Raw genomic sequence first — 25,831 nt, 5'->3', positions numbered from 1 at the left:
TACTTTCTTCTAGATATTGAGCAATTCACTCTCTTGCAGCCTCCTCTTTACCATACAATTCTTCATAATATTTCTTAATTATCTTTTTTATTTCTTCCTTTTTAAATTGTAAACAACCTTTCCCATCTACTAAATTATGTATTATTTTCTTCTCTTTCTGTTTTTTTGAGCTTATAAGCTAGCCATCTTCCTGGCTTATTAGCATTTTTGAAGAAATTTTGTTTTGCTCTCTTTATTTGTTCCGCCAATTTTTCTGAATCCAACAAATTCAGCTTATGTTTTATTATTTCCATTTCTCTTTTCAAAGTCTTTTTCTGGGATTTTGTTGTAATTCTGTGTCTAACTTTCTAAATTTTTCTTTTAATAATAAATATTGCTGTCTTCTCTGTTTATTTTTCTTTGCCATATACGTTATAGCTATACCTCTAAAATACGCTTTAGCTGTATCCCACACGTTTTGTAGTGATGTATCTTCTTCTTTATTTTCTTTAAAGTTTTAAAGTGAGTTTTACTTCTGAATGAGAGGGGTTCAGCTGATGTAACATCCCACACACAGTTTGTGGGAGTAAACCCATTGAACTGCCTAGGATTTACACATGAATAAACAAGACAATTTGCATCGTGATCCCAGCAACCTCTTCCAGCAATTGGTTTAAATTTTGCAGCCACAGTGTGTCCACTGCGCAATGCGCAGCACATGAGAATCAATGCTGCGATTCTTTTATTTGCTTCTAAAGGGGCCACCAGACTTTCAGTTGTTTTTCTGCACCTTCTCGAGCCCTCCAGTCGTCATTGCATCGATAAAACCATTATAAAGTCTGACTTTATAGCACTTCACCTGGGTATCCTATGCAGAGACTCTATTAAGTCACAGGTGCGGAAATTACCTTGAAAAACCTCCGTGCAAAAAAAAAAAACAACAACAAAAAATAAAAACCCCGACCGCAAGACACCTTCACAAGGGCCCTTGAAGTAAATTTTCTGCAGAAAAGAACAGCAAACTAAACAATGGAAAAGCCAGAAACGGATACCCCAGAAAGTAAGAGTGAGCCCGCCCACCTACTGCTGGGTGGATTACTCTGGCCCAACCGTGCGTGCCCCCCCCGCGCAAGATTTGCTTCGAGGAAGTTGAAAACCTCGAAGTTTTCTCTTTCAAGCCACGCACCCCCCCCCCCGCTTTTTGCACCGGGAGATGCAGTTCAAAATGGAAATACAGTTTGCAAACAAACAACAAACAGCTGGAAATTCCCTCGTTGCTGTTTTGAGAGAGGGTGCGTTCCGATGGGGGGGCGTGAAAGACGCGGGGGTGGGTTGTAAAGAGAGAAATGAACAGCGAGGCATAAGGAACTGGACGCACTTTGCCTTTAACGGGCGGAGGTCCAAAACGTTGCGCTCTCCGGCTCCGGCGGCGTAACAATATGCCCACGTGACTGCTATGAAAGTTTTCCGAACAGGCAGGCGCGGAGGGAGGGGAGTAACTTCCAAAGGCGCTTGAAGGTGCCTCGAGTCAATCGCACGCCGGACCGGAGCCGGAGAGCGGGATGTGAAGCGAAACCGATCCGGTGGGGTCTCCTCAACAGCTGAAACCAAACGGGAGGGCTTCGTTTCTCTCTTTTGCAACGCTCTTCGCGCCGAGGGAGACCCCACCTCACCCCACCTCCAGCAGCTCCCAATCCAACCGACTCCTTCATGCTCTGTCGACTTCGCCCCCTTCCCAGCTTTGGGTGACTTCCCCCCCCCACCTCGTCTTTCCTTCGGGCGCAGAACCTCCTCCGATCGCCGAGGCGACGCTGCGCTCCAACATGCCCGAACAGCTTAGCGTCTCGGAGTTCGTGGCCGTCACTTCGGAGGACCTCAGCTCGCCGCTGGTGTCCGGCTTCGCCGCCAAGATGCAGAAGTGCCGGGGCGCGGTGGGGGCGCTGGAAGAGGTGAGTGGGGCGTGGGGGGTGGGGGGATGGGAGATGCGAGAAGGGGCGGCTGCTCGCTCCCAGAACGAGCCCCCGGGCAAGGCAGGGGAGAAAGTTCACTTTCTCTTGTTCGCCAAAACTTTCCTTTTGCGCTGGGAAGGAGACGCGGTGCTCTGCTGGCTGGGCGCACCTGACCCGCTGCGGTGTTTATTCCCCAGCCAGCCTGTTTACCCGGAAGGAAGCCACCTTCCCTTTGTTCAGGGGGGCAGGTATTTGCAGGTGAGCAGCTCTGCGGCCGCCTTGCCTTAACTCAACGCCCTAGCGCTCTGCCATTTAACTAGATTTTTTTTTTTTAAAAAAAAAAGTCTGCTGGGGGAAGAGACGATCGCCCGCCTTCTCGAACCAAAGATGATCTAGCCACAATTTAGCCTAGCAGGTTGCCTGACCCCCATCCCGTTTATCTGGTTTATGCCTGGTTCAGTGCAGTCGTGCAAACCCGGAACATTGGCTTAATTCCAGAAACCAGGTTAACTTCACCCTGGGGCAGCTTTCTCTAGGGAGGAAGGAGCCCGACCAAGTTAAAGAGGAGTGAAGTTCTTAACTAGCAATGTTCCGTGGCCTATAATTTTTTTTAGCTCCCTTAAACCTCCCCCCCATCCCCAACCGTTTAATGTCTTTCATCCCAAGTCCAGCTGTAAGGGAAGAATTTCAGACCTGGAAGTCAGAAATCCTGCTTGGCATGTGTTGCTGAGCCCACACAACACCTGTCCAGTTGGCAAGGCATCATAGTTGTGTTAACGGAGGTTAACACAAGGCTTGTGGCCTTCAACTCCCAGAATGCCCCATGCTGGCTGGGGAATTCTGGGAGTTGAAGTCCATCAGTTGCCAAGGTTGGACAACCCCGCTTTATGTACTTTTTTTTTAATCTATGAAGCATATTAGAGCAATTTTTCTTCCTCTAATATCTTCTAAGCCAAGGGTCTTCAAACTTAGCAACTTTAAGACTTGTAGACTTCAACTCCCAGAATTCCTCAGCCAACCTATGAAAGGTGTGCATGCAATTCATCTGTCTTGCAGGATTTACACCTCATGCTGCATAGTGATATAATTTGCTTTGCTGTTGTAGACCAGGCCATGGGCTTATGAAAAATGGGTTTGTAGCCTGTTGGGGCTTATTCAGTTACCTGTAGTTAAATCCTTGTTTCAGGTAAGGTGATAATCTAGTCACAAATTCTTTAAATTAGGGGTAGTGTGTTGTCATAGAACCTAACTTTTCCCAATTCTGTTATCCCAGTGCATTGCTCCTCTGTGAAAGTGAAGTAAGTCTGGGAGGGGGGTGCTGAGTGCAAAAAACCCCAATGGAGAGATGCTCATCCACTGCATTTGTTTTGTTTGTATCTTGCCTTGATTGTTTTTACAAATAACTCAAGGTGGCAAACATATCCAACACACCTTCCTCCTCCTATTTTTCTCACAACAGCCCTGTGAGGTGGGTTGAGCTGAGAGAGAATGACTGATCCAGCTGGTTTTCATGGCTAAGGTGGGACTTGAATACAGAGTGCCTCCTACTTTCTAGCCTGGTACCTTAACCACACGACCAAATCTGCTCTCATTTTTGGTCCTTCACAAAAGGTCCTTAGAATCCTGGTGCATCTGCATTATATTTTCCTCTGACTTTTCTGGAATTGGTCAAGGCTACATGGTTCTCTCCTGCATCAAATCTACTGCGGGCAACACCTGCATGGCATTTGCTATTCCTGGTTATGATTCTTTTTCTGCCCCCACTTGTCTCTGTTCCCAATTCCCTGAGGTCATCTGAACTCACTCCAAGGTAATAGGTGGTAGGCTTAATTGATTTTATGTAGATACCATTGGGTGATGATGGAATTGGGGACAAAGTACTTTTGTAACTCACCTTATTAAATTTATTAAATTTGTTTGCTGCCCATCTTGCTGCAAGGCGATTCTTAAGCTTAAGGCAGTTTCACTAATGGTTTGGAGGTGAGAAAAGGGCTATATCCCAGAGACAAGGGAGAAAGTAAGGCTTGCCAGGGCTTAGTTTTGTGATAGGTGCAAGAGGTGATGTCATAATCTGCCAGATTCCAATGAATCAAATTTGACTCCTGGTAGCAGCATGGAGGAGAGATCAATTGCCAGTTGAGATTTCCAGTTGCAACTTGTATTTTGCTAAAGGCAGTCCTGTAATTTATTTGATCCAGTCTGTTTTCCTTATCTCTCATCTTTCCCTTCTTTGATTTCCATCAAGTTAGCAAATGGTACGTTTTTGTTTGTCTGCATAGCACATAACAGCATTGACGAGGCTTATTAGACTCAGTGGAGGAACGGAGGAGATGGTTTTCCCCTTTTCTCGCTACGAAGTTCATATTATTCCTTCCTTCAATTCTCTTGCAGCTTACAGAATGCTGAAATAAGAATTCCCATTTCTTGGACATTTTTCCCTCTGCAAAAGAGGCTTCTCTTTGTCTACCAGTTTCTCGGGCTGGTTGAGAATTTCTATCACATTCCTTTTGTTGGTGTTTTTGAGTTTAATAGGTGGTCGGAGCGGTTAGGGTGATGGTATTGTACAGGTGGTCCTCGACTTACAATCACAATGGAGCTCAAAATTTTGGTTGCTAAGTGAGACATTTGTTAAGTGAGTTTTGCTCCATTTTGTGATCTTTCTTGCCACAGTTATTAAGTGAATCACTGCAGTTGTTAAGTTAGTAACATGGTTGTTAAGTGGATCTGGCTTCCCCATTGACTTTGGTTGTCAGGAGGTGGCGAAAGGGGATCACATGACACCAGGACACTGCATCCGTCATAAATATGGGCCAGTTGCCAAGCATCTGAATTTTGATCACATGACCCTGGGGATGCTGCAATGGTCATGTGAAAAATGGTGATAAGTCACTTTTTTCAGTGCCATTGTAAACTGAATGGTTACTAAATGAACTGTTGTAAGTCAAGGAAAACTTCAAGGCATTTCTGCTCTGTAACCTTGGCTGTTTATCTACCATGCATAAATTAGGTGGAAATGAAGTTGCCTTAATAAATCAGTTTCCAGATTTCAACCTTTTCTTTGCTTTCACCATACCGATGATGGCTTGATGTTCTGTATGGGCTGGATTTACCATAGTCTTTGGTGGATGGAGTTGTTTGTCCCCCCCCCCCACCGTGTGGACTGGATGGAAGGATGGATGGTTGAGGGGGAAGAGAGAGAGAGAGAGAGAGAGAGAGAGAGAGAGAGAGAGAGAGAGGGAGGGGGAGAGGGAACGAAAGAGGAGAGAGAAAAAGAAGAGAAAGAAGGGCATCCCAGTTTTACCATTTTCTCTTTTTATGGGCTAGAAAGGAAAGTGGCAAAATTCTTTTAGCTCTCCTTTGGTTAAAACAAACCAAAAAATCTCCATGTTGCATTGTCCCATCAGTGACCCTGAGAAGGAGGAGGGGAGAAGTTCCCATCAGAGGCACACTTGCTGATTGGAATGGAAAGCTTTGCTTACAAAGGATTGAATTGCAACAGGCAAACCAAATGCCTCAGAAGTTTATTTAATTATAGAAGTTTATTTATATTCCACCTTTATTATTTTCATAAATCAAGCTGGGGAACGTATCTAATATGTCTTCCTCCTCTCACTTTTCCCACAATAACAAACCTGTCAAGTGGGTTGGGCTGAGGGAGAGTGACTGGCCCAAAGTTGAAGGCGGATTGAGGGTAACTTCATACATATTTGCCCTCCAAGAATGCTGAGTGTGGGTGCTGCCTTTGGGATGAATTGGAAATGTGGGTCTGCCCTAGGATGCGTCTGCCACTTTACAGCCGCCCTGGCTGCTTCTACTTCCCAGTCTGAAAAGGCCTTGGGGGAGGAATTCCCTTGGCAGGTCCTGCTCTGGAATGTAATGCAAATAGAGAAGGCAGGGAGGTTGCAGACAGATTGAGAAAGGGCTGTGTAATGGAAGGCAAGGCATTTATCCACACCTGGAGGCTAAAACATATGGAGAACAGTTGCAGGAATTGGGTGAAAAGAAGGACTAGGGGTGATATGATAGCAGTGTGCTAATATTTGAAGGGCTGCCACAAAGAAGAGATCAACCCATTCTTTTCCAAAGCACCAGAAGGCAAGACAAAAAACAGTGGATGGAAACTAATCAAGGAGAGAACCCACCTAGAACTAAGAAAATTCCTGACAGTGAGAACAATTGATCATTGGAACAGCTTGCCTTCAGAAGTTGTGGATGCTTCATCACTGGAGGTTTTAAAGAAGAGACTGGACAGCCACTTGTCTGGAATGGTATAGGTTTCCTGCTTGAGCAGAAGATTGGACTAGAAGACCTCCAAGGTCCCTTCCAACTCTGTTTATTGTTCTGTTACCTCTTGGCCACTTAATAAATGCAAAACTGTTGTATTGCATCAAAATTCATCTTCGGCTTTGAACAAAATTTCATTGATAAACTCATTTTCCTCGGCCTAGCTGAGTGTCGCTTGGGGCAAAAATACGTGAGAATTGAATCTAAGTTTCTTTTATCCAAATGCTAGTGAGATTAGCATTCAGCCATTGCTATTTTTTATTTTAGCCCACTTTAAAGTTTGTGTGAAGAGAAAAAAAAATAGGGAAATGGCAGCATCATGGATTACCCTCTCCCTTGCAGCACTTGGAAGAAAAAGTAGAATATGAATGTAATCAATAAATGTGCCCAAGCATTTAATCTTGGATTTAATTTGAAACATCTGTTTTGGCATCGTCAGTAAATGGTCTCCGTGGCATTTCCCCTTCTCCTTTTTCATTCTAGCAATAATTGAGTGTAAAACATCCGGTCTGTTTGAAATTGTGGCAGTATCTCGACTTGGGCTTGCAGCTTTCTTGCTGCAAATGTTTACTTTAAATTATGTGCATTAAGTTTATGCAAAAGCTGGAATAGGCCAGTGGAAGAACTGAATTGCCTTTTCCTTCTGGTGTTAGAAACAGTCCCTGTGGCTGTGTTTCAGTAGTTGCTCCTCCCAGACTCTGCCTTTGGGTTAATTAATAGAATGGTGATTTTTGTAAAGGGCTTAGTTTTTTATACCCCAAGGAATAAAAAGGAAAACACACCTTTGATGTTTCTAAACAGGAGGGCAAATTGCTCCTGGTAAGAGTTTATATACACATGGATGCAGTCGTCAACTTACAACTATTCACGTCATGACTGAAATTACACCGAAAAAAGCAATTTACAACTGGTCCTCCTCTCCCTTTGTGTGATTAAAATTCAGGCACTTGGTAGTTGGCAGGTATTTACAATGGTTTGTAGCATCCCGGGATCATGTGATTGCCATATGAGACCTCCCCAATTGACTTCCAACATGCAAAGCCAATGGGGGAAGCTGGATTTGCTTAGCGACCGTGTGATTCCCTTACTGACTGCAGTGATTCACTTAACAATCATGGTAAAAAACATGGTAAAATCGGGTGCCGCTCTCTTAACAACTGCCTTGCTTAGCAATGGAAATTCTGGTCCCAACTGTGATCATAAGTCAAAGACTACTTGTAATATAACTTTTATTAAAATATTTTTTTAGAAAAGGAAGATAAAACTAATACAAACTAAAGGAAAAAAAGCTGAAAGTTCAGGAAAGAAAAAAAAGTAAAAAAACAGTAGAAAAATACAACAAAGTAGCTTCTGATCTTTACAGCAAGTTACAAGTACTATTATAAATTTATATCTTATTGTCTGGTTAGAACATAACTCTCTTCTTTTTATAATCTTTCCTGTCTAGCCATCAATACTATAAATCATAAGATTCCTGGCAAGAATTTAAGTTAATCTTTTGTGAACTGGGGCCCCCTCCGGATATATTTGGATCACAGTGCCTTTCTACAAGTTCCAAGTGTATGCCAGGTCAAGATAGCATCTCTAGCTAATAAGGAAAATGAAATTTTAGTTAAACTTACAGGTTTCCAGATGGTGAAAAAGGTTAAATATTTGGGAGTATATATAACAGCTTCTAATGGAAAATTATATAAGAATAATTATGAATTATTATGGGCAAAAGTACAAAAGGATTTAAATGATTGGAAAAAGTTGCAATTGTCGTTGGGGAGAATATCAGCGGTAAAAATGAATGTTCTACCAAAGTTTCTTTTTTTGTTTCAAATGTTACCCATTTTAAAAAAAGATGCAAACCTGGATGAGTGGCCAAAGGGTATTAATAAATTTATTTGGGCTGGGAAAAAACCAAGGGTAAAGTTTAAGATTTTGCAAGATGCCCGAGAAAGAGGTGGGCTTAAAGCACCTAATTTGAAGTTATATTATGATGCAGCCACCTTAACTCTGATAAGTGATTGGCTTAACTTAACAAATAAAAATGTCCTTTCTCTTGAAGGGTGGGATTTATTGTATTTATTTATTTATTTATTAGACTTATATACCGCTTTAAGTGCAAGCACTCTCTAAGCGGTGTACACCAGTAAGCAATGTGTGTATATATATATATATATATATATATGTAGGTCTTTGGTTGTTCGGGTTTTCTCCCACGTAAAATTGGAAGTGTCTTGGCGACGTTGTTGTCACCATGGAAACAGAAACTAACAACCAACTTCCCTTCCTGGATGTCTTAGTCTACAAGAAATCCAATGGCTCCCTAGGACACACCATCTACCAGAAGAAAACACACACAAACCGCTATCTGCACGCTCTCTCACACCACCACCCAGCACAGATCAACTCTGTAGCCAAGACACTCATCTCCAGAACAAAACGCTTAGCTGACGAACAACACCTAAAACCCGAACTACACACTCTCACCAATGTACTAACATCCAATGGATTCCATAGAAATAAGATTACAAACCTAATCCAAAAAGAAACCCCCACTAAAATCCAAGACAAAGAACAAGAAAACGGCAAAGCCATCCTCCCATACATAAAAGGCATCACAGACAGAATCAGTAAGATCCTCCATAAACACAACATCAAAACAGCATTCTGCACAAACAGAAAAATATCCACCATCCTTAGAAACCCCAAAGATAAAATTGAATTAGAAAATCAAGGAGTATACGAAATCCCATGCACCACTTGTCCCACCACATACATCGGACAAACCAACAGAAGAATAAGTGCACGCATTGAAGAACATAAGAACTCAGTCAAAAAAGAGGAACCAACATCTTCCCTGGTCCAACACCTTAAAGCCACAGGACATGAAATTGACTTTAAAAATACCAGAACCATTGCCAAAAGTGAACATTTTAATAACAGAATAATCAGAGAAGCCATTGAGATAGAAAAACGCCCACACAGCATGAACAAGCGAGATGATACCTCCCGCCTACCAGCCATTTGGAAACCCATCCTCATTGACAAACGACTCCCTAACACAAAAAATGATACCAGACCCACACTCACAAAAACCACACAGGATGTCACCACCAAACATCCACGCAAAAAACAAACCCAAAGCCACACTGACTATGAGGCACGACCACAAACCAGAAGCCAGACCACAGCTGCATCATTAGCCACTTTAAACCCCCCCAATCCATACATGAAGCAAACTGACACCCTCCATGAAGAGGAAGCACGACCACGAACACGAAGCCAAGGAATGGCAGGGCAGCCCAAAATCTTGAATCCCTCTGCAACTCAGACTAACCTGAGCACAACCAAACAGAACACTCCCCCAGCCAATCAGAGCACAGCCAACCCCCCAGCCAATCAGAGCACAGCCAACCCCCCAGCCAATCAGAGCACAGCCAAGCCCCTAACCAATCAGAACACACCTCCACCCAATCAGAACACAGCCAAGCTCCCACCCAATCAGTTCATACCTCCACTGGCAGTTAAAAGGAAGAAACAGCCAAGACCACACACTGCTGCTCGAGGCACGAAGCTGAAAGCACCAGCCTGAAGATGACGAATGGGACTTCGTCGAAACGTCGCCAAGACACTTCCAATTTTACGTGGGAGAAAACCCGAACAACCAAAGACCTACATACAAATACCCGCGAAAACCTCAGAAAACAAATATTGAACCTCTACGGGGAGGAAATCCACCATCTGACCAGGACCTATGAAAAACTTGAAGTCCAAAGAGCTTCCATTTTATGCGACCTCGCATTCCTACGCAACTGCCGAGATCAAAATCTAATCCCCACATGTTTCCAACTGAAATTCCACTCCAACTCTGCAGCCACCAAACGGATCCTGAAAAGAACAGAATTGGCCCTAATCAGAAATGAACTTCACACAAAAAGATTCCTCCTAGACCGAATTAACAAAGATCTCCTCACACTCCACCTCAAACTCAGCAACAAGATCCACCCCGCACTTTGGGACAAATCCAAACAACTTGCCGTCTGGAGAGCCGAAACACAGACCACCTTCAAGACAGATACACACACCAACAAACTCCGAAGACTACAAGAACGCCAGAAACAAACCCCTCCCCCCTCACAGCCACACATGAAGCAAACAGTGCATAACATCTCAGATAGGATCCTCACCAAAGCCGAAACCAATGTCCTTTCCAAAGGATTCAACTTTGCAGTCGCTCCCAAACACATCCCCACTGAAACCATTATATGTGGAGTTGAAACCAGCCTGACCAAAATCAACCCCGATGACGCTAACAGAATCAGACTCGAAATCACCAACATCCTCTGCACCAGCAAGCCACCCAAAAGCAACTTACCCAAAGAGGAACAGACAGCACTACGTAACCTTAAAGAAGACACCAGCATAATAATCCTACCAGCAGACAAGGGCAACGCCACGGTGGTTATGAACACATCTGACTACCAAACCAAATTAACCAACCTACTCCAAGACTCCACATACAAACCCCTAAATACAGATCCCACCACCTACCTGGAAAAAACCACCAGATCCAAAATAAAAGCCTCCCCCATTAGCGAAGAGATCCAGCAAAGAATCATTCCCAGAGAGAAATCATCCAGATGCCCCAAACTCTATGGTCTCCCCAAGATACACAAAGAAGGAACCCCACTCAGACCTATAGTCAGCTCCATAGGCTCACCTCTACAAAACCTAGCCAAATTTCTCGCCAAACAACTACAGCCCTATGCAGAATCCATCACCTCACACGTAAAAAACTCATTCCAGTTTATAGAGATCATAAAGAAACAAAACTTACAGCCCAGCGACCTACTAGTGAGCTTCGATGTCATATCCCTCTTCACCCAAGTGCCTATCAAAGAAGCCTTGACAGCTATTCAAAACAAATATAACCCCCCCAAACACATCTTAGATCTGACCAACCACTGCCTATCCAACACATACTTCATCTATAATGGACAAAAATACAAACAAACAGAAGGAGCACCCATGGGATCACCCCTCTCACCTGTCATTGCCAACCTCTACATGGAACACTTTGAAACCCAAGCTCTAGAAAAATCGGATCACAAACCCAAACTCTGGCTCAGATACGTAGACGACACCTTCATAATCTGGCCACATGGGAAAGAAAAACTGGACAACTTCCTCACACACCTCAACAGCCTACACCCCAAAATACAGTTCACCATGGAAACAGAAGCTAACAACCAACTTCCCTTCCTGGATGTCTTAGTCTACAAGAAATCCAATGGCTCCCTAGGACACACCATCTACCAGAAGAAAACACACACAAACCGCTATCTGCACGCTCTCTCACACCACCACCCAGCACAGATCAACTCTGTAGCCAAGACACTCATCTCCAGAACAAAACGCTTAGCTGACGAACAACACCTAAAACCCGAACTACACACTCTCACCAATGTACTAACATCCAATGGATTCCATAGAAATAAGATTACAAACCTAATCCAAAAAGAAACCCCCACTAAAATCCAAGACAAAGAACAAGAAAACGGCAAAGCCATCCTCCCATACATAAAAGGCATCACAGACAGAATCAGTAAGATCCTCCATAAACACAACATCAAAACAGCATTCTGCACAAACAGAAAAATATCCACCATCCTTAGAAACCCCAAAGATAAAATTGAATTAGAAAATCAAGGAGTATACGAAATCCCATGCACCACTTGTCCCACCACATACATCGGACAAACCAACAGAAGAATAAGTGCACGCATTGAAGAACATAAGAACTCAGTCAAAAAAGAGGAACCAACATCTTCCCTGGTCCAACACCTTAAAGCCACAGGACATGAAATTGACTTTAAAAATACCAGAACCATTGCCAAAAGTGAACATTTTAATAACAGAATAATCAGAGAAGCCATCGAGATAGAAAAACGCCCACACAGCATGAACAAGCGAGATGATACCTCCCGCCTACCAGCCATTTGGAAACCCGCCCTTATTGACAAACGACTCCCTAACACAAAAAATGATACCAGACCCACACTCACAAAAACCACACAGGATGTCACCACCAAACATCCACGCAAAAAACAAACCCAAAGCCACACTGACTATGAGGCACGACCACAAACCAGAAGCCAGACCACAGCTGCATCATTAGCCACTTTAAACCCCCCAATCCATACATGAAGCAAACTGACACCCTCCATGAAGAGGAAGCACGACCACGAACACGAAGCCAAGGAATGGCAGGGCAGCCCAAAATCTTGAATCCCTCTGCAACTCAGACTAACCTGAGCACAACCAAACAGAACACTCCCCCAGCCAATCAGAGCACAACCAACCCCCCAGCCAATCAGAGCACAGCCAACCCCCCAGCCAATCAGAGCACAGCCAAGCCCCTAACCAATCAGAACACACCTCCACCCAATCAGAACACAGCCAAGCTCCCACCCAATCAGTTCATACCTCCACTGGCAGTTAAAAGGAAGAAACAGCCAAGACCACACACTGCTGCTCGAGGCACGAAGCTGAAAGCACCAGCCTGAAGATGACGAATGGGACTTCGTCGAAACGTCGCCAAGACACTTCCAATTTTACGTGGGAGAAAACCCGAACAACCAAAGACCTACATACAAATACCCGCGAAAACCTCAGAAAACATATTATATTATATATAATATATATATATATATATATATATATATATATATATATATATATATATATATATATATATATATATATATATTTACATTGCCCCCAACAATCTGGGTCCTCATTTTACCTACCTCGGAAGGATGGAAGGCTGAGTCAACCTTGAGCCGGTGAGATTTGAACCGCTGACCTGCTGAACACAGTCAGCTAAAGTGGCCTGCAGTACTGCACTCTAACTGCTGCGCCACCTCGGCTCATATGGTTGGCATGCATACTTGATTTTTTAATAAGAAAGTAGATCAGGCTTTTAAATCACATATTTTAAGAAATGCTTTTCTTCGAGTTTGGAAGAAGTATTATTATAGGTTAAATTATAAAATACCTATTTGGGGGGGTTCCTGGACATGTAATTGAGGGAGTTTCTAAGGGGATGAATTTTGATAACATTTCATATAAAGAATTATTAATTTGGTCAGGTACTGATTGGCAGTTAAAATCTTTATATGTATTAAGGCAAGAAAATATTTTACAGTCATGGTTTCAATATATACAAATTGTGGATAGGTGGACTGTAGATAAGAAAGTTGGAATAACACTAGGAGATGAAAATTTGGTAATTCAGATTAAAGATCAGAACCATGCTCATATTAAAAGAATTTACAACGAGTTAATAAAACTGGACTCAGAAACAGAGTTAGTAAAAGATTGTATGATTAAATGGGCCCAGAACATGCAGGAACCGATTTTATTGGATTTATGGGAGACTATTTGGATTAGAAATGTTAAATTTACACAGGCCCAAAATTTGAGGGAAAATTTTTATAAAATGTTTTATAGGTAGCATTTGGATCCTAAAAAACTGTCTTGTATGTACCCTAATTTACAGCCCAAATGTTGGAGGTGTGGTAGTACTGATGCAACTTATTTTCATGTTTGGTGGAACATTCAAAAGATTTTTAAAAAGAAGATAAAGTTTACTCCTCAATTATTTTTATTGGGTATTTTTATGGATTTAGATGTTAATGAAACTATTTTAACGTTGAATTTAATAACCGTAGCAAGGTTACTTGTAGGTTTATACTGGAAGAAGGATTCGTTGCCTACTATAGAAGAATGGATACTTAAGGTTTCTAATTTAGCAGAAATGGCAAAGATTTCTGCTTATTTAAAGGATCATACACAAGAAAAATATATTATGGTATGGAGAAGATGGATAGATTATATTCAGAATAAATATGGAACTTTAAAGTTCCATTTATTTTATGATTAATTTTTTTTAAATAATTATTATTTATAGAATTTTGTAATAAGTGATTTATAACAGATTTGTTTACATTATTATGATGTTAAAGTTTAGAGGGAGTTAAGGGTTAAGTATGTATTTGTTTATTGTATATATTTTTTGTTTTTAAAAGTTATGTAGATTTTGTTTGTTTTGTTCACAATAACCCTGTATTCTGCTCTGGGAAGTGGGGGGGTAGGGGTGTGGGGATGGGTGGGATTAATTAGGTTAGATAAACAGAAATATTAATGTATAAAATAGATAGAGTAATTTTGAGAGAGGTGCCGCTCGGGTATTTCCCCTGAACTGTATCCGAAGAGGGATGAGAGGGGAGGAGGAAGAGATGGAAGAAAGTTGGATGGGAGGAGGGGAGAGAGGTGAAGAGAGGAGAGGAGGGAAGGAAGGAAGGAAGGTAGAGAGGGCGGATGCAGTTGGGGGGGAGGTGGACGAGCGACACCTAAGGTTATATGTATGAATTTATTTCAAAGGTATTTTTTATAATGTATTGAAAGTTTTAAATGTATTGAAAAATGGAAAATAAAAAATTAAAAAAGATAGTATCTCTAGCTGAAACTCATTGATTAAGCAGCATTTTGGGGAAAGTAAATTTAGGGATTTAGAATTCTTAAACCTCCAATCAAAAATCAATGTAATCCTCTCATATCATCCTGTTGGTCATTCTTCTTTTTATCCAATTACAGATACAAGCTTGTTTCCACCTCTTGTAGCTATACAAGCTATGCACCAGAGAAAAATTCCTTGTGTATCCAATCAGGCTTGGCCAATAAAGAATTCTGTTCTATATTCTGTTCTAGTCTAGTCTAGTCTAGTCTAGTCTAGTCTAGTCTAGTCTAGTCTAGTCTAGTCTAATCTATAGTCTAGTAGTCTATAGTCTAGTCTTGTCTATAGTCTAGTCCAGGGATAGGCAACCCGTGGCTCCAGAGCCGCATGTGGCTCTTTCATCCATCTACTGTGGCTCCCAGTCCTCCACTGCCATGCTCAGTCTCACAAACAAAAGAAGTGGGACTAAAAAGTTCAATCAATCAATTCCAACTTCTTGCACAAAAAAAGATCTTGTGAAGTTGGAATTGATTAAACTTTTTTAGTCCCACTTCTTTTTGTTTGTAGGACTACCCACAAACTTCTTTTGTTTGTGGGACTGTACGTGGCGGCAGAGGAAGTGATGGAGGACCGTGGTGGAGCTGAAAAGAAGGTGCCACGTGGATCCAATCGGGGCTGTGGGAGTGTGGGATTTTTGCCAAGCAACTTGTACGGAGCCGGGGAAATGGGCCGGGTGGGGGTGGCTGTCAATGCTGCTGCCATGAGGCTTGGCAGAGGCCCCCCGAGCAACCATGATTCCCCCTCCCTAGCCCACCAGCCGTCATCGCCCGGCCTACTCAACTGGCCACTGCCCTAATGCTCTTCTCCTCCTCGTCCTCCCCACTCAATCGGCTGCCAGCGGTTTGGATGGGTCTGCTCTGTCCAAGATGAAGAAAGCAAAGGTGCAGCAGCAGGATTGCTCTCAAACAATAAGAGCCGGATGCGCTGCTCGCTCGTGTGCGCCTGACTTATTGAGAGCAATCCTGCTGCTGCGCCTCCGCTTTCTTCAACTTGGATGGAGCAGAGGCACCCAAGCCACTGGTGGCCGCTTGAGTGTCAAGAACAAGCTTTGCTGCTGCTGCTGGGCCACACCTGGGCTACGCCCTGCTGCTGCCTCCCAAACTCCACCTTTGCCACTGGGGGAAGCAGCGGCGAAGCGCTCCATCCTGGGAGGAAGTGGCGGTGGTGGAGTGCTCCATCGGGAAGGTGGGGGAAGCAGTGGTGGTGGGATGCTTCATGTGGGGGAGGAAGCAGCAGCGGTGGTGGAGCACTCTGTCGGGGGGGGTTGGGGGAAGCAGTGGCTGGCAGCAGGCGCTTTGTGCAGAGGGGAAACAACAGCAGTGGAGTGCTCCATCGGGGGGGTGACGGAAGCAGTGGCAGTGGGACGCTTCATGCGGGGGGGAAAGCAACAGCAGCTGTGGAGCACTCCGTCGGGTGGGGGGGTGGAAGCAGTGGTGGCAGGGCACTCCGTGCAGGAGGGGGGGGTAAGCAGCAGGGTTTTGTGGCTCCCAGTTTTTTATTTTCTCTGGGAAATGGGTCCAAATGGCTCTTTGAGTCTTTAAGGTTGCTGACCCATGGACTAGACTCTAGTCTATATAGTCTAGTCTAGTATATAGTTATTCTATTCTATCTCTTTCTCTTTTTCATCCTTTTTTTTCTTTTTCCTCCCTTGTCTTTTCCTCTCTTTTCCTCCTTGTCTTCCCTCCACTTTCTCTTTCCTCCTTCTCTTTCTGTCCCTCTTTTCTCTCTTTTCTCTCTCTTCACTATCTTTTTTTCTCCCTCCTTGCCCTTCTCCCTTTTCTCTGTCACTGAATTTTAATGGAGCCACACCTGCAGATCTTCAAGGGCAGAAATTCAGAATGGCATAATCTGGTAGGGAAGAGAGGGACCTACCACTCTACCATCTTTACATGTTGGTTCCCTGCAAGTGTTTTTCTTTTAGTGCCTCACCTGCTCTACCATAAAATAAAGCACTGTCCTTGCAATTAAAAAAAAATTGAAAATGAGGTGAGTGGAGTTGACATTTGTGGAGCAGGATCCTCAGACAGAACAAGAGTTAAATATCTGCATGATGTTCTCCCTGTCAGTCTTGCTGGCACTTAAACTAGACAGACAAGTGTATTCTGGCGAGGGAGTCCCTTTGGAAATTATGGGTTCAGCTCTCATTTGCTCCAGGCAACATGACCTATGGCAAAGGATTGTGGGAGCTGTAGTTTAGAGCACCTAGTGACCAGTTCTTGCATAATAGCGTTCAGTTTTTGTAGACTGTCATCCATTTTATGAGATGTGCACATTTTCTTGAGATAGGGCCACAAGCCAATGAAATCACAACATCAGGATCTCTGTGAATTGTTTTGCAAAACCCTTTTTTTGTAACACAGGTAATCCTCAACTTACAATGGTTTGTTTAGTGACCAATCAAAGTTACACTGGCACTGAAAAAAGTGACATGACCATTTTTCATATTTACCACCAATGCAGATCCCCACGATCATGTAATAAAAATTCAGACTGATTCATATTTATGACAGTTGCAATATTCTTGAGTCACATGATCACCTTTTGCAACCTTCTGAGACAAGCAAATTCCATGGGGAAAGCCAAATTTACTTACCGGTAACAACTGTCTTATTAACTCAACATCTGCAATGATTCACTTAACAACTGTGGCAAGAAAGGTCGTAAAATGGGGCAAAACTCAACAAATGTCTCACTTAGCAACATAAATGTTGGTCTCAGTTGTAAGTCAAGGACTTCCTGTATTCAGAAACAGAGATCCGTTCTCCATATCAGCAATATCTGAATAAAAACAATTTATTTCCATGTGTAGTAGTACTATATGAATAAAAATAGTCATATCAAAAGTCTTGTATCACAGACTATTTTTCCACTTTGCCACTGATATGCCTACCTATCGCACTGTTCCATTTTAGAGTATTCAGCATTATGCAGAACACAGAAAAGGAGTCGGAAATTGTCAGCTGAAGAAATCAGAAGGTTGAGCTAAGGAAAAGGAAGCAACTAAATCTATTTCACATTCTTTTATAATTGTTTGGTATTTAGGATAAAGCTTTTTAGTGCTCAGAGTCTCAATATTTAGCATTGAGAGGGTGCCCTTAATCCACATGTGGGGCCAAATAAACTTACTGACTTCTGGGATAAATATTTATTCTGTCACTAAATACCAGAGCGAGCAAGAGTTTTGCAAGATTCCAGGTGACCTGGGATTTTCTAGGATTTATGTGTTTTTATGTTTAATTACTCAGTTGGGTTAAACTAATCCAATGCCTTACCCCCTCTGGCTCTTCAAAAAGAAAGTTTCCACTGTTTAACAGCACAGTTTCTGGGTACTTCAGGAATTGCAAAGAAGTATATAACACCAAAAAAGCAAGTTGCTGTCCTCTAAATCTTCTTGTGATTTAGATTTGTATGAAGTTTGCAACACAGACTCTCTCAAGTTTGCAATGCTTGGCAGTGTCATTAATTAATCATCCTTTCCATTGTCCCACCCTGCTGTCTCTGGTTTGGAAATAGGATTCTGTGCATGTAGATGGTTGAATATTCAAGAGACTGGGCGAACCCTGTTTCTTATCTCTCCTGCACCAAAAAAATCTAACATTTTTTATAGGCCAGTTTTTCAAAGGGGGAGGGGAAACTTTCTACACAGGTTCTTTGCTTTTGCTGGTTAGAGTCTGAGAGCTTAGCAGGCATTTGGCATTCTGAATGAACATTTATTTAATTTTATTTTGGCACCGCTGGACTCCAGAGCAATTCTGGGCAGCTCTCAATGTACTACAAATATTACCCATGTACTAACATTATGTACCAGGAGAGAATTTCTTGGCAGAGCATGTGACTTTTTTTCTCCTGCCTGACCATTGTTCAGCTGGGGTTGCACAATTTTGCATTACTGTATGTATTCTGCAACTCTGTATTAATTTTTCATCTGCTATATGTCCCCCCATTTTTTTCTTTTTCTTGTCCTGTTGGCTTTATAGCCATAATAAAGATTTGATTTGATTAGAAGCAGGAGGCAGGGCACATGTTTATTTCTGTTTATCATGAAAGCTCCTACTCATTGTGTTGATTGAAAACTGAGTCTAGAGCAAGATTTTGGGACAATCAAATACTTTATTTCAGAATGGAACACTCTGTCTTACTTACATGGAACCTGGGCTCTTGGTTCCCTTTTAATAAACTGGGTGAGTCCTTACCTGCTTTCAATTCCCAGAGAGCTACATCACATGCTTCTGTTGTTGCTTTTCTGTTTTCTGAATCTGCATTGGCCCTAAAAGAAGAAGAAGGAAAGTTGGAAGATCTGGGCTTTCTTTGGATGCACCTGCCAACAGCTATTAATTGAAGGAGATCGTGATACATTGAGTGAACATCAATAAGGATTATGGGCATGCCAAAGAGGTCGTCTGCTATTCTTCTTTCTCGAGTTTTGATGGGAAAGAAATTGCTTTTGAATATTTTGGGATGGGGCAAGTGTTGAGTGAAGGAGGAAACGTTTCCCTTAAACTCCAGTGCAGATGGTTTGGTGTTCCCCTTATGATGAAGTTCAAGAAAGAATCTTGGTGCTCTCTAAGCTTGATTGTTTTCTTGCAGACATTTCATTACCAAACTAGGTAACATCATCAGTGCATTGGTGATATTATCTAGTTTGGTAATGAAACATTTGCAAGAAAATAGCCAGGCTCAGAGAGTACCAAGGACTCACAGTTCCATCCTGAGCCAGAAATATTCTGTTCTTTTGATAGTTCAAAGGGGAGTTTCTGAACATCTTGTCTTCATTGCAAGTGTTTGGATATCTCCCAGGCTTCCAAGGTTTCAATTAAATTCCAAAGGGATCATTATAAAGCACATTCCATGGGGCATTTGGAGATTAGGAAAACTCTTCTACATAACTGTTGACTTTAATCTGACTGTGAGTTTTTGTGCTATTCTTCTCACTTTGGCTGCCTTCAACCAGCTACGGTTCCTTCCAGGTGACCACAGGAGAAATGCTAGAAACAAATAGCTGGTACCTTGTTGTTGGGGATAGTTTTAACCTTGTCTGCATGGTATAGTTGAATGTAGATACTTAAGCTTCACTCAAAGACTGAAGCTATTTGGAGTCAAAACTACCATTTTTATCCCTGCTTTTGAATGGATCAGGATATTTATATGACATTCGTGGTGAGCCGTGTTGGTGCAGTGATTAGAATGCAGTATTGCAGGCTAGTTCTACCGACTGCCAGGAGTTCAGTTCTCACTGACTCAAGATTGATTCAACCTTCCATCCTTTCAAGGTTGATAAAATGAGACCCAGATTGTTGGGGGCAATAGGCTGACTCTGTAAACCTCTTAGAGAGGGCTGAAAAGCACTGTGAAACAGCATATAAGTCTAAGTGCTATTGTATTCTTCTCCCCTTTTTGAACCTCTTTAAGCATGTCATACAAACAAGACCTCTACAATACATATCAATTTGATATGGCTATTGTATGGTGCTTATGGATCATCAGGACTTCTAATGTAGGCTGTGCTTTCTAATAGTCTGATCCATGCAATAGCTCTAGAATGTAGGCCAGGGCTGTCCAACCTTGGCAGCTTTAAGATCTGTGGACTTCAACTTCCAGAATTACCCAGCCACCCATGCTGCCTGGGTAATTCTGGGAGTTGAAATCCATAGGACTTAAAGTTGCCAAGGTTAGACATCACTGATGTAAGCCATTTGACTCTAATTGTAAAAATGAACAATAGATGGGAAAAAAATTGAGGGACATTAACCTTACTTGGATCCCTCTTGGAAATCCACTTTTGCAGAATGACTTAATGACATTTCCAATGAAGGAACTAGAACTAAAAAAAGTAATTTCTATTGGACTAGTGGGGTTAAACTTAGTTTTTTGGTAAAGCTCTTATCTCCTTCATGGATTACTGCCTTGTCGTGGCGAAGGGGCTTGTGTAACTCAATGAAGCTATGAGCTATGCTGTGCAGGGCCACCCAAGACGGACAGGTCATATAGCAGAGAGTTCTAACAAAATGTGATCCACTGGAGAAGGAATAGCAACCCACTCCGGTATCTTTGCCATGAAAACCCCATGGACAGTACCAAAAGGCAAAAAGATATGATGCTGGAAGATGAACCCCTCAGGTTGAAAGATGTCCAATATGCTACTGGCGAAGAGCAGAGGGCTAGTACTAGTAGTGCCAGAAAGAGTGAAGTGACTGGGCCAAAGCCGAAAGGACCCTCAGCTGTGCATGCATCTGGTGGTGAAAGGAAAGTCCGATGCTGTAAAGATCTTTTCTTCATAGGAATCTGGAATGTAAGATCCATGAATCAAGTCAAGCTGGATGTGGTCAAACAAGAGATGACAAGACTGAACGTTGACATCTTAGGAATTGGCGAACTAAAATGGACAGGAATGGGTGAATTTAACTCAGAGGACCATCAAGTACACTACTGCAGGCAAGAGTCCCTCAGAAGAAATGGAGTATCCTTCATAGTCAATAAAAGAGTAGGAAAAACAATACTGGGATACAATCCCCAAAATGACAGAATGATCTCAGTGTGAATCCAAGGCAAACCATTCAATATTACAGTAGTCCAAGTCTATGCTCCAACCACTGGTGCTGAAGAGGATGAAATTGACCGGTTCTATGAAGCCCTACAGCCCCTTATAGCAGTGGTTCTCAACCTTTCTAATGCCGCGACCCCATAATACAGTTCCCCATGTTGTGGTGACCCCCAACCACTTATATATCACCGGGTGCCAGGGGCGTGGCCAAAGAAAAGGGGGAAAAATGGCGGACAGCCTTGTTTGGCGACCCCCGTGAAATGGTCGTTTGACCCTAAATGGGGTCCCGACCCACAGGTTGAGAACCACTGCCTTATAGAATCAACACCAAAAAATGATGTCCTTATCATCATGGGGGATTGGAATGCTAAAGTAGGAAGCCAAAAGATAACCAGAATAACAGGCAAGTTTGGCCTTGGAGTACAAAATGAAGCAGGGCACAGGCTGATAGAATTTTGGCAAGAGAATATGATAGCCATAGCAAACACTCTTTTCCAACAACCCAAGAGATGGCTCTACACATGGACATCACCAGATGGTCAACACAGAAATCAGATTGACCATGTGCTCTGCAGCCAAAGATGGAGAAGCTCGATACAGTCAGTAAAAACAAGACCAGGAGATGACTGTGGCTCAGTTCATGAGCTTCTTGTTGCAAAATTTAGGCTTAAATTGAAGAAAATAAGGAAAAACACTAGGCCACTCAGGTATGAACTAAATCATATCCCTGATGAATATACAATAGAGGTGACAAATCGATTTAAGGCATTAGATCTGACAGAGTGCCTGAAGAACTATGGATGGAGGTTCGCAACATTGTACAAGAGGTAGCAACTAAAACCATCCCAAAGAAAAAGAAATGCAAGAAAGCAAAATGGCTGTCTGAGGAAGCTTTGCAAATAGCTGAGGAAAGAAGGGAAGTGAAAGGCAAGGGAGAAAGATACACCCAACTGAATGCAGAATTCCAGAGAATAGCTAGAAGAGATAAGAATGCCCTCTTAAATGAACAATACAAAGAAATAGAAGAAAACAATAGAATAGGGAGAACCAGAGATCTCTTCAAGAAAATTGGAGATATGAATGGAACGTTTCATGCAAAGATGGGCATGATAAAGGACCAAAATGGCAGGGACCTAACAGAGGCAGAAGAGATTAAGAAGAGGTGGCAAAACTACACAGAAGAACTATACAAGAACGAGCTTAACATCCCAGATAACCACGATGGGGTGGTCACTGACCTCTAGCCAGACATCCTAGAATGTGAAGTGAAATGGGCCTTAGGAAAGCTGAGCAACAACAAAGCTAGTGGAGGTGACAGTATTCCAGCTGAGCTATTCAAAATCTTAAAAGACGATGCAGTAAAAGTGCTACACTCAATTTGCCAGCAAATTTGGAAAACTCAACAGTAGCCACAGGATTGGAAAAGGTCAGTTTACATTTCAATTCCAAAGAAAGGCAATGCCAAAGAATGTTCAAACTACTGCACCACTGAACTCATTTCACATGCTAGTAAAGTTATGCTTTAAATCCTACAAGCTAGACTCCAGCAGTATGTGGATCGATAACTACCAGAAGTACAGGCAGGATTTCGAAGAGGCAGAGGAACTAGAGATCAAATTGCCAACATACGCTGGATCATGGAGAAAGCTAGGGAGTTCCAGAAAAACGTCTTCTGCTTCATTGACTATGCTAAAGCCTTTGATTGTGTGGATCACAACAAATTGTGGCAAGTTTTTAAAGAGATGGGAGTACCAGACCATCTTATTTGTCTCTTGAGAAACCTATATGCGGGTCAAGAAGCAACAGTGAGAACTGGACACGGAACCACTGATTGGTTCAAAATTGGGAAAGGAGTCCAGCAAGGCTGTATTCTGTCACCCTGCCTATTTAACATATGTAGAACACATCATGAGAAAGGCAGGGCTAGATGAATCAAAAGTTGGAATTAAGATTGCCGGGAGAAATATCAAAAACCTAAGATATGTGGATGATACCACTCTAATGGCAGAAAGTGAAGAGGAACTAAAGAGCCTCTTGATGCAGGTGAAGGAGAGTGCAAAAGTTGGCTTGAAACTCAACATTAAGAAAACCAAGATCATGGCATCCGGCCCTCTCAATTCCTGGCAAATAGATGGGGAAGAAATGGAGGTAGTAACAGATTTTATTTTCCTGGGCTCCAAGATCACCACAGATGGGGACTGCAGCCAAGAAATTAAAAGACGCTTGCTCCTGGGGAGGAAAGCTATGGCAAATCTAGACAGCATACTAAAAAGCAGAGACATTACCCTGCCAACAAAAGTGCGTATAGTCAAGGCCATGGTTTTCCCAGTTACAATGTATAGCTGTGAAAGTTGGACCATAAGAAAGGTTGAGCGCAAAAGAATTGAGGCCTTTGAACTATGGTGCTGGAGAAGACTCCTGCAAGTCCCTTGAACTGCAAGGCGTTCAAACTGGTCAGTCCTAGAGGAGATCAACCCTGACTGCTCTTTAGAAGGCCAGATCCTGAAGTTGAAACTCAAATACTTTGGCCACCTAATGAGAAGGAAGGACTCACTGGAAAAGAGCCTAATGCTGGGAAAGATTGAGGGCAGTAGAAGAAGGGGATGACAGAGAATGAGGTGGCTGGATGGAGTCACTGAAGCAGTAGGAGTGAGCTTAAATGGACTCCAGAAGATGGTAGAGGACAGGAAGACTTGGAGGAACATTGTCCATAGGGTCGTGATGGGTTGGACACGATTTTACAACTAACAACAACAAAACTCTTATCCTGGATGCTGTACATTCCAAGATTGAAGAGTATTTAGGAAATTTACCAGGTCTCTCTCTCTCTCTCTCTCTTCTCCCCACCCCCAACAATAAAGTTAGAAGACCTCATAACTTTCTGGGCTATCAAGTTTTTCTAGCAATCCTCAGACTATCTGAATCTCTTTCCTTTCTCCTCTTGGGCAGCTGTCCACATTCCTGTTCTTTCAGTCCAGTGCATTATATACTGATTAGTTTTTTTTAAATGGGGTAGTGATGGTGGCAAAAGCAACATGAAAAAAACCATTTTTATGCCACCTCTATTCCCCACCAAAAACAAAATGGATGACCCCCAAAGAGTTCCTGTTTTGCATGAAATGTCCAGGTGCAAATTTATACGTACACTGAGAAATAGTTATAGTATGTCTTGATATGCAGGAAATATTCAAGTTTTGGAGGAAAGCGGGAGCTTGCTAAATGTTGAAGGAGAATTCCCTCCATGCTTTAATTCTTCTTGGGAGGAAATGTGTCTGAGAACTTAGAGGTTCCCAGTTTCTAGCTGGTGCCTTACATCAAACTGACTCTAGAAATGCATTGCCAAGTTGAGTAAGGTGTATTTTGAATCAGCTTGAAAGTATAGTTTCTATGTTTGCTTTTCCTTTTGATGATTCAAATTCCTGGAGGTGAAAAACCAGTGACCGGACAGTGTGTAGTTGGTATGCCAAATTCTTGGCATCTTGTAATTCTTGGACAGGAGCTGGTGCTTATAATCATGGATTGACCTTATTTCTATTTATCAACTCCTTGGCATGGCAGCTGCCCAGACTGCCCGCTGTTGAGAAGTGTGTGCCAGTCTCTGTCTTGCTCCCTAAGGATTTCCTTTTGTTTATTTGTGAGTATGTATTACGCTCCTCCTAAATTTAGATCACATTGCTGTCATTCTCGGGCCAGGTTTCCTTGCCAATTGGTGGCATGTAAGCTATACTAACTGGTACCCACTTTATTGAGATGAGAAGATAGAGAATGGACCCTTTGATTGACTAGTGTCCATTATGTAATAAAGAGAGATGCTTCCAAAGAGACCCTCTTTTTTGAAGCTTACTGTGATTCTTGCTGACTGGTAAAGTCTATTGGAAGGGATTCAAGGCCTCCTCTGGAATGCTAAGTGTAAATGGGATCCTTGCACACAGAGGTCTAATAGAATTAGAGAGAAGGGGGTTTTGTAAGGACATCTCCAGCTGCAGAGCAGATGTCCTTCCTCTCTCTCTCTTTCTGAAGAAAGTCTACTTTTCTCCTTTATTCTGGATCTGAGTCATTTATCTGGGGATGGGTACCCAGGGATGCTGCACTGCAGTGGATCAGACCAGCTGTTTGGTTTGATTTCTGTTGGCAAGAACATCCAAAACAACAATGAAAATTCCCTAAGATGCTCATATATAATCTGTACATCCCAATTCTCATTCTCAAGTGAGATCCCTTTTGAATCATTGATGATTACAGTAAGACTGTCAAACAGAAACTATATTAGTCTGTTTTACCTTAACCCCTTTCATTTTTAAACTTGTGTAAGTCATTATTTACAAAAAGAGTACAACCAAACAGACCAGTGTGTCTCAATCTTGGCAGCTTGAAGAGGTGTGGACTTTAGCTCCCAGAATTCCCTGGCCAGCATGGTTGAGAAGCAGAATAACAGAATAAAATAACAGAAAAACAGAGTTGGAAGGGACCTTGGAGGTCTTCTAGTCCAACCCCCTGCTCAGGCAGGAA

At 42.5% G+C, this 25,831-nt stretch overlaps 1 protein-coding gene across 3 annotated transcripts in view; it reads left to right on the top strand.

The window, feature by feature from the left end:
• The first annotated feature begins 381 nt into the window (after positions 1 to 381).
• ASAP3 (ArfGAP with SH3 domain, ankyrin repeat and PH domain 3) overlaps positions 382 to 25,831 on the top strand; it is a 91,940-nt gene continuing 66,490 nt past the window's right edge. The window contains exon 1 of one of the 3 annotated variants that reach the window (XM_039334293.1): positions 382 to 1,928. In XM_039334293.1, the coding sequence (XP_039190227.1) occupies positions 1,803 to 1,928 (126 nt within the window). In that variant the 5' untranslated portion in view covers positions 382 to 1,802. The remainder of the gene's footprint in view (positions 1,929 to 25,831) is intronic. The other 2 variants (XM_039334292.1, XM_039334291.1) reach the window with 2 other exon arrangements.

Source organism: Crotalus tigris, unplaced genomic scaffold, assembly GCF_016545835.1.
Source record: "Crotalus tigris isolate CLP2741 ecotype Arizona unplaced genomic scaffold, ASM1654583v1 scf7180000017628.32516253702:7417878, whole genome shotgun sequence".
NCBI lineage: Eukaryota > Metazoa > Chordata > Lepidosauria > Squamata > Viperidae > Crotalus > Crotalus tigris.
The sequence above is the reverse complement of the archived record's forward strand: the minus strand, read 5'-3'. Positions and strand labels throughout refer to the sequence as shown.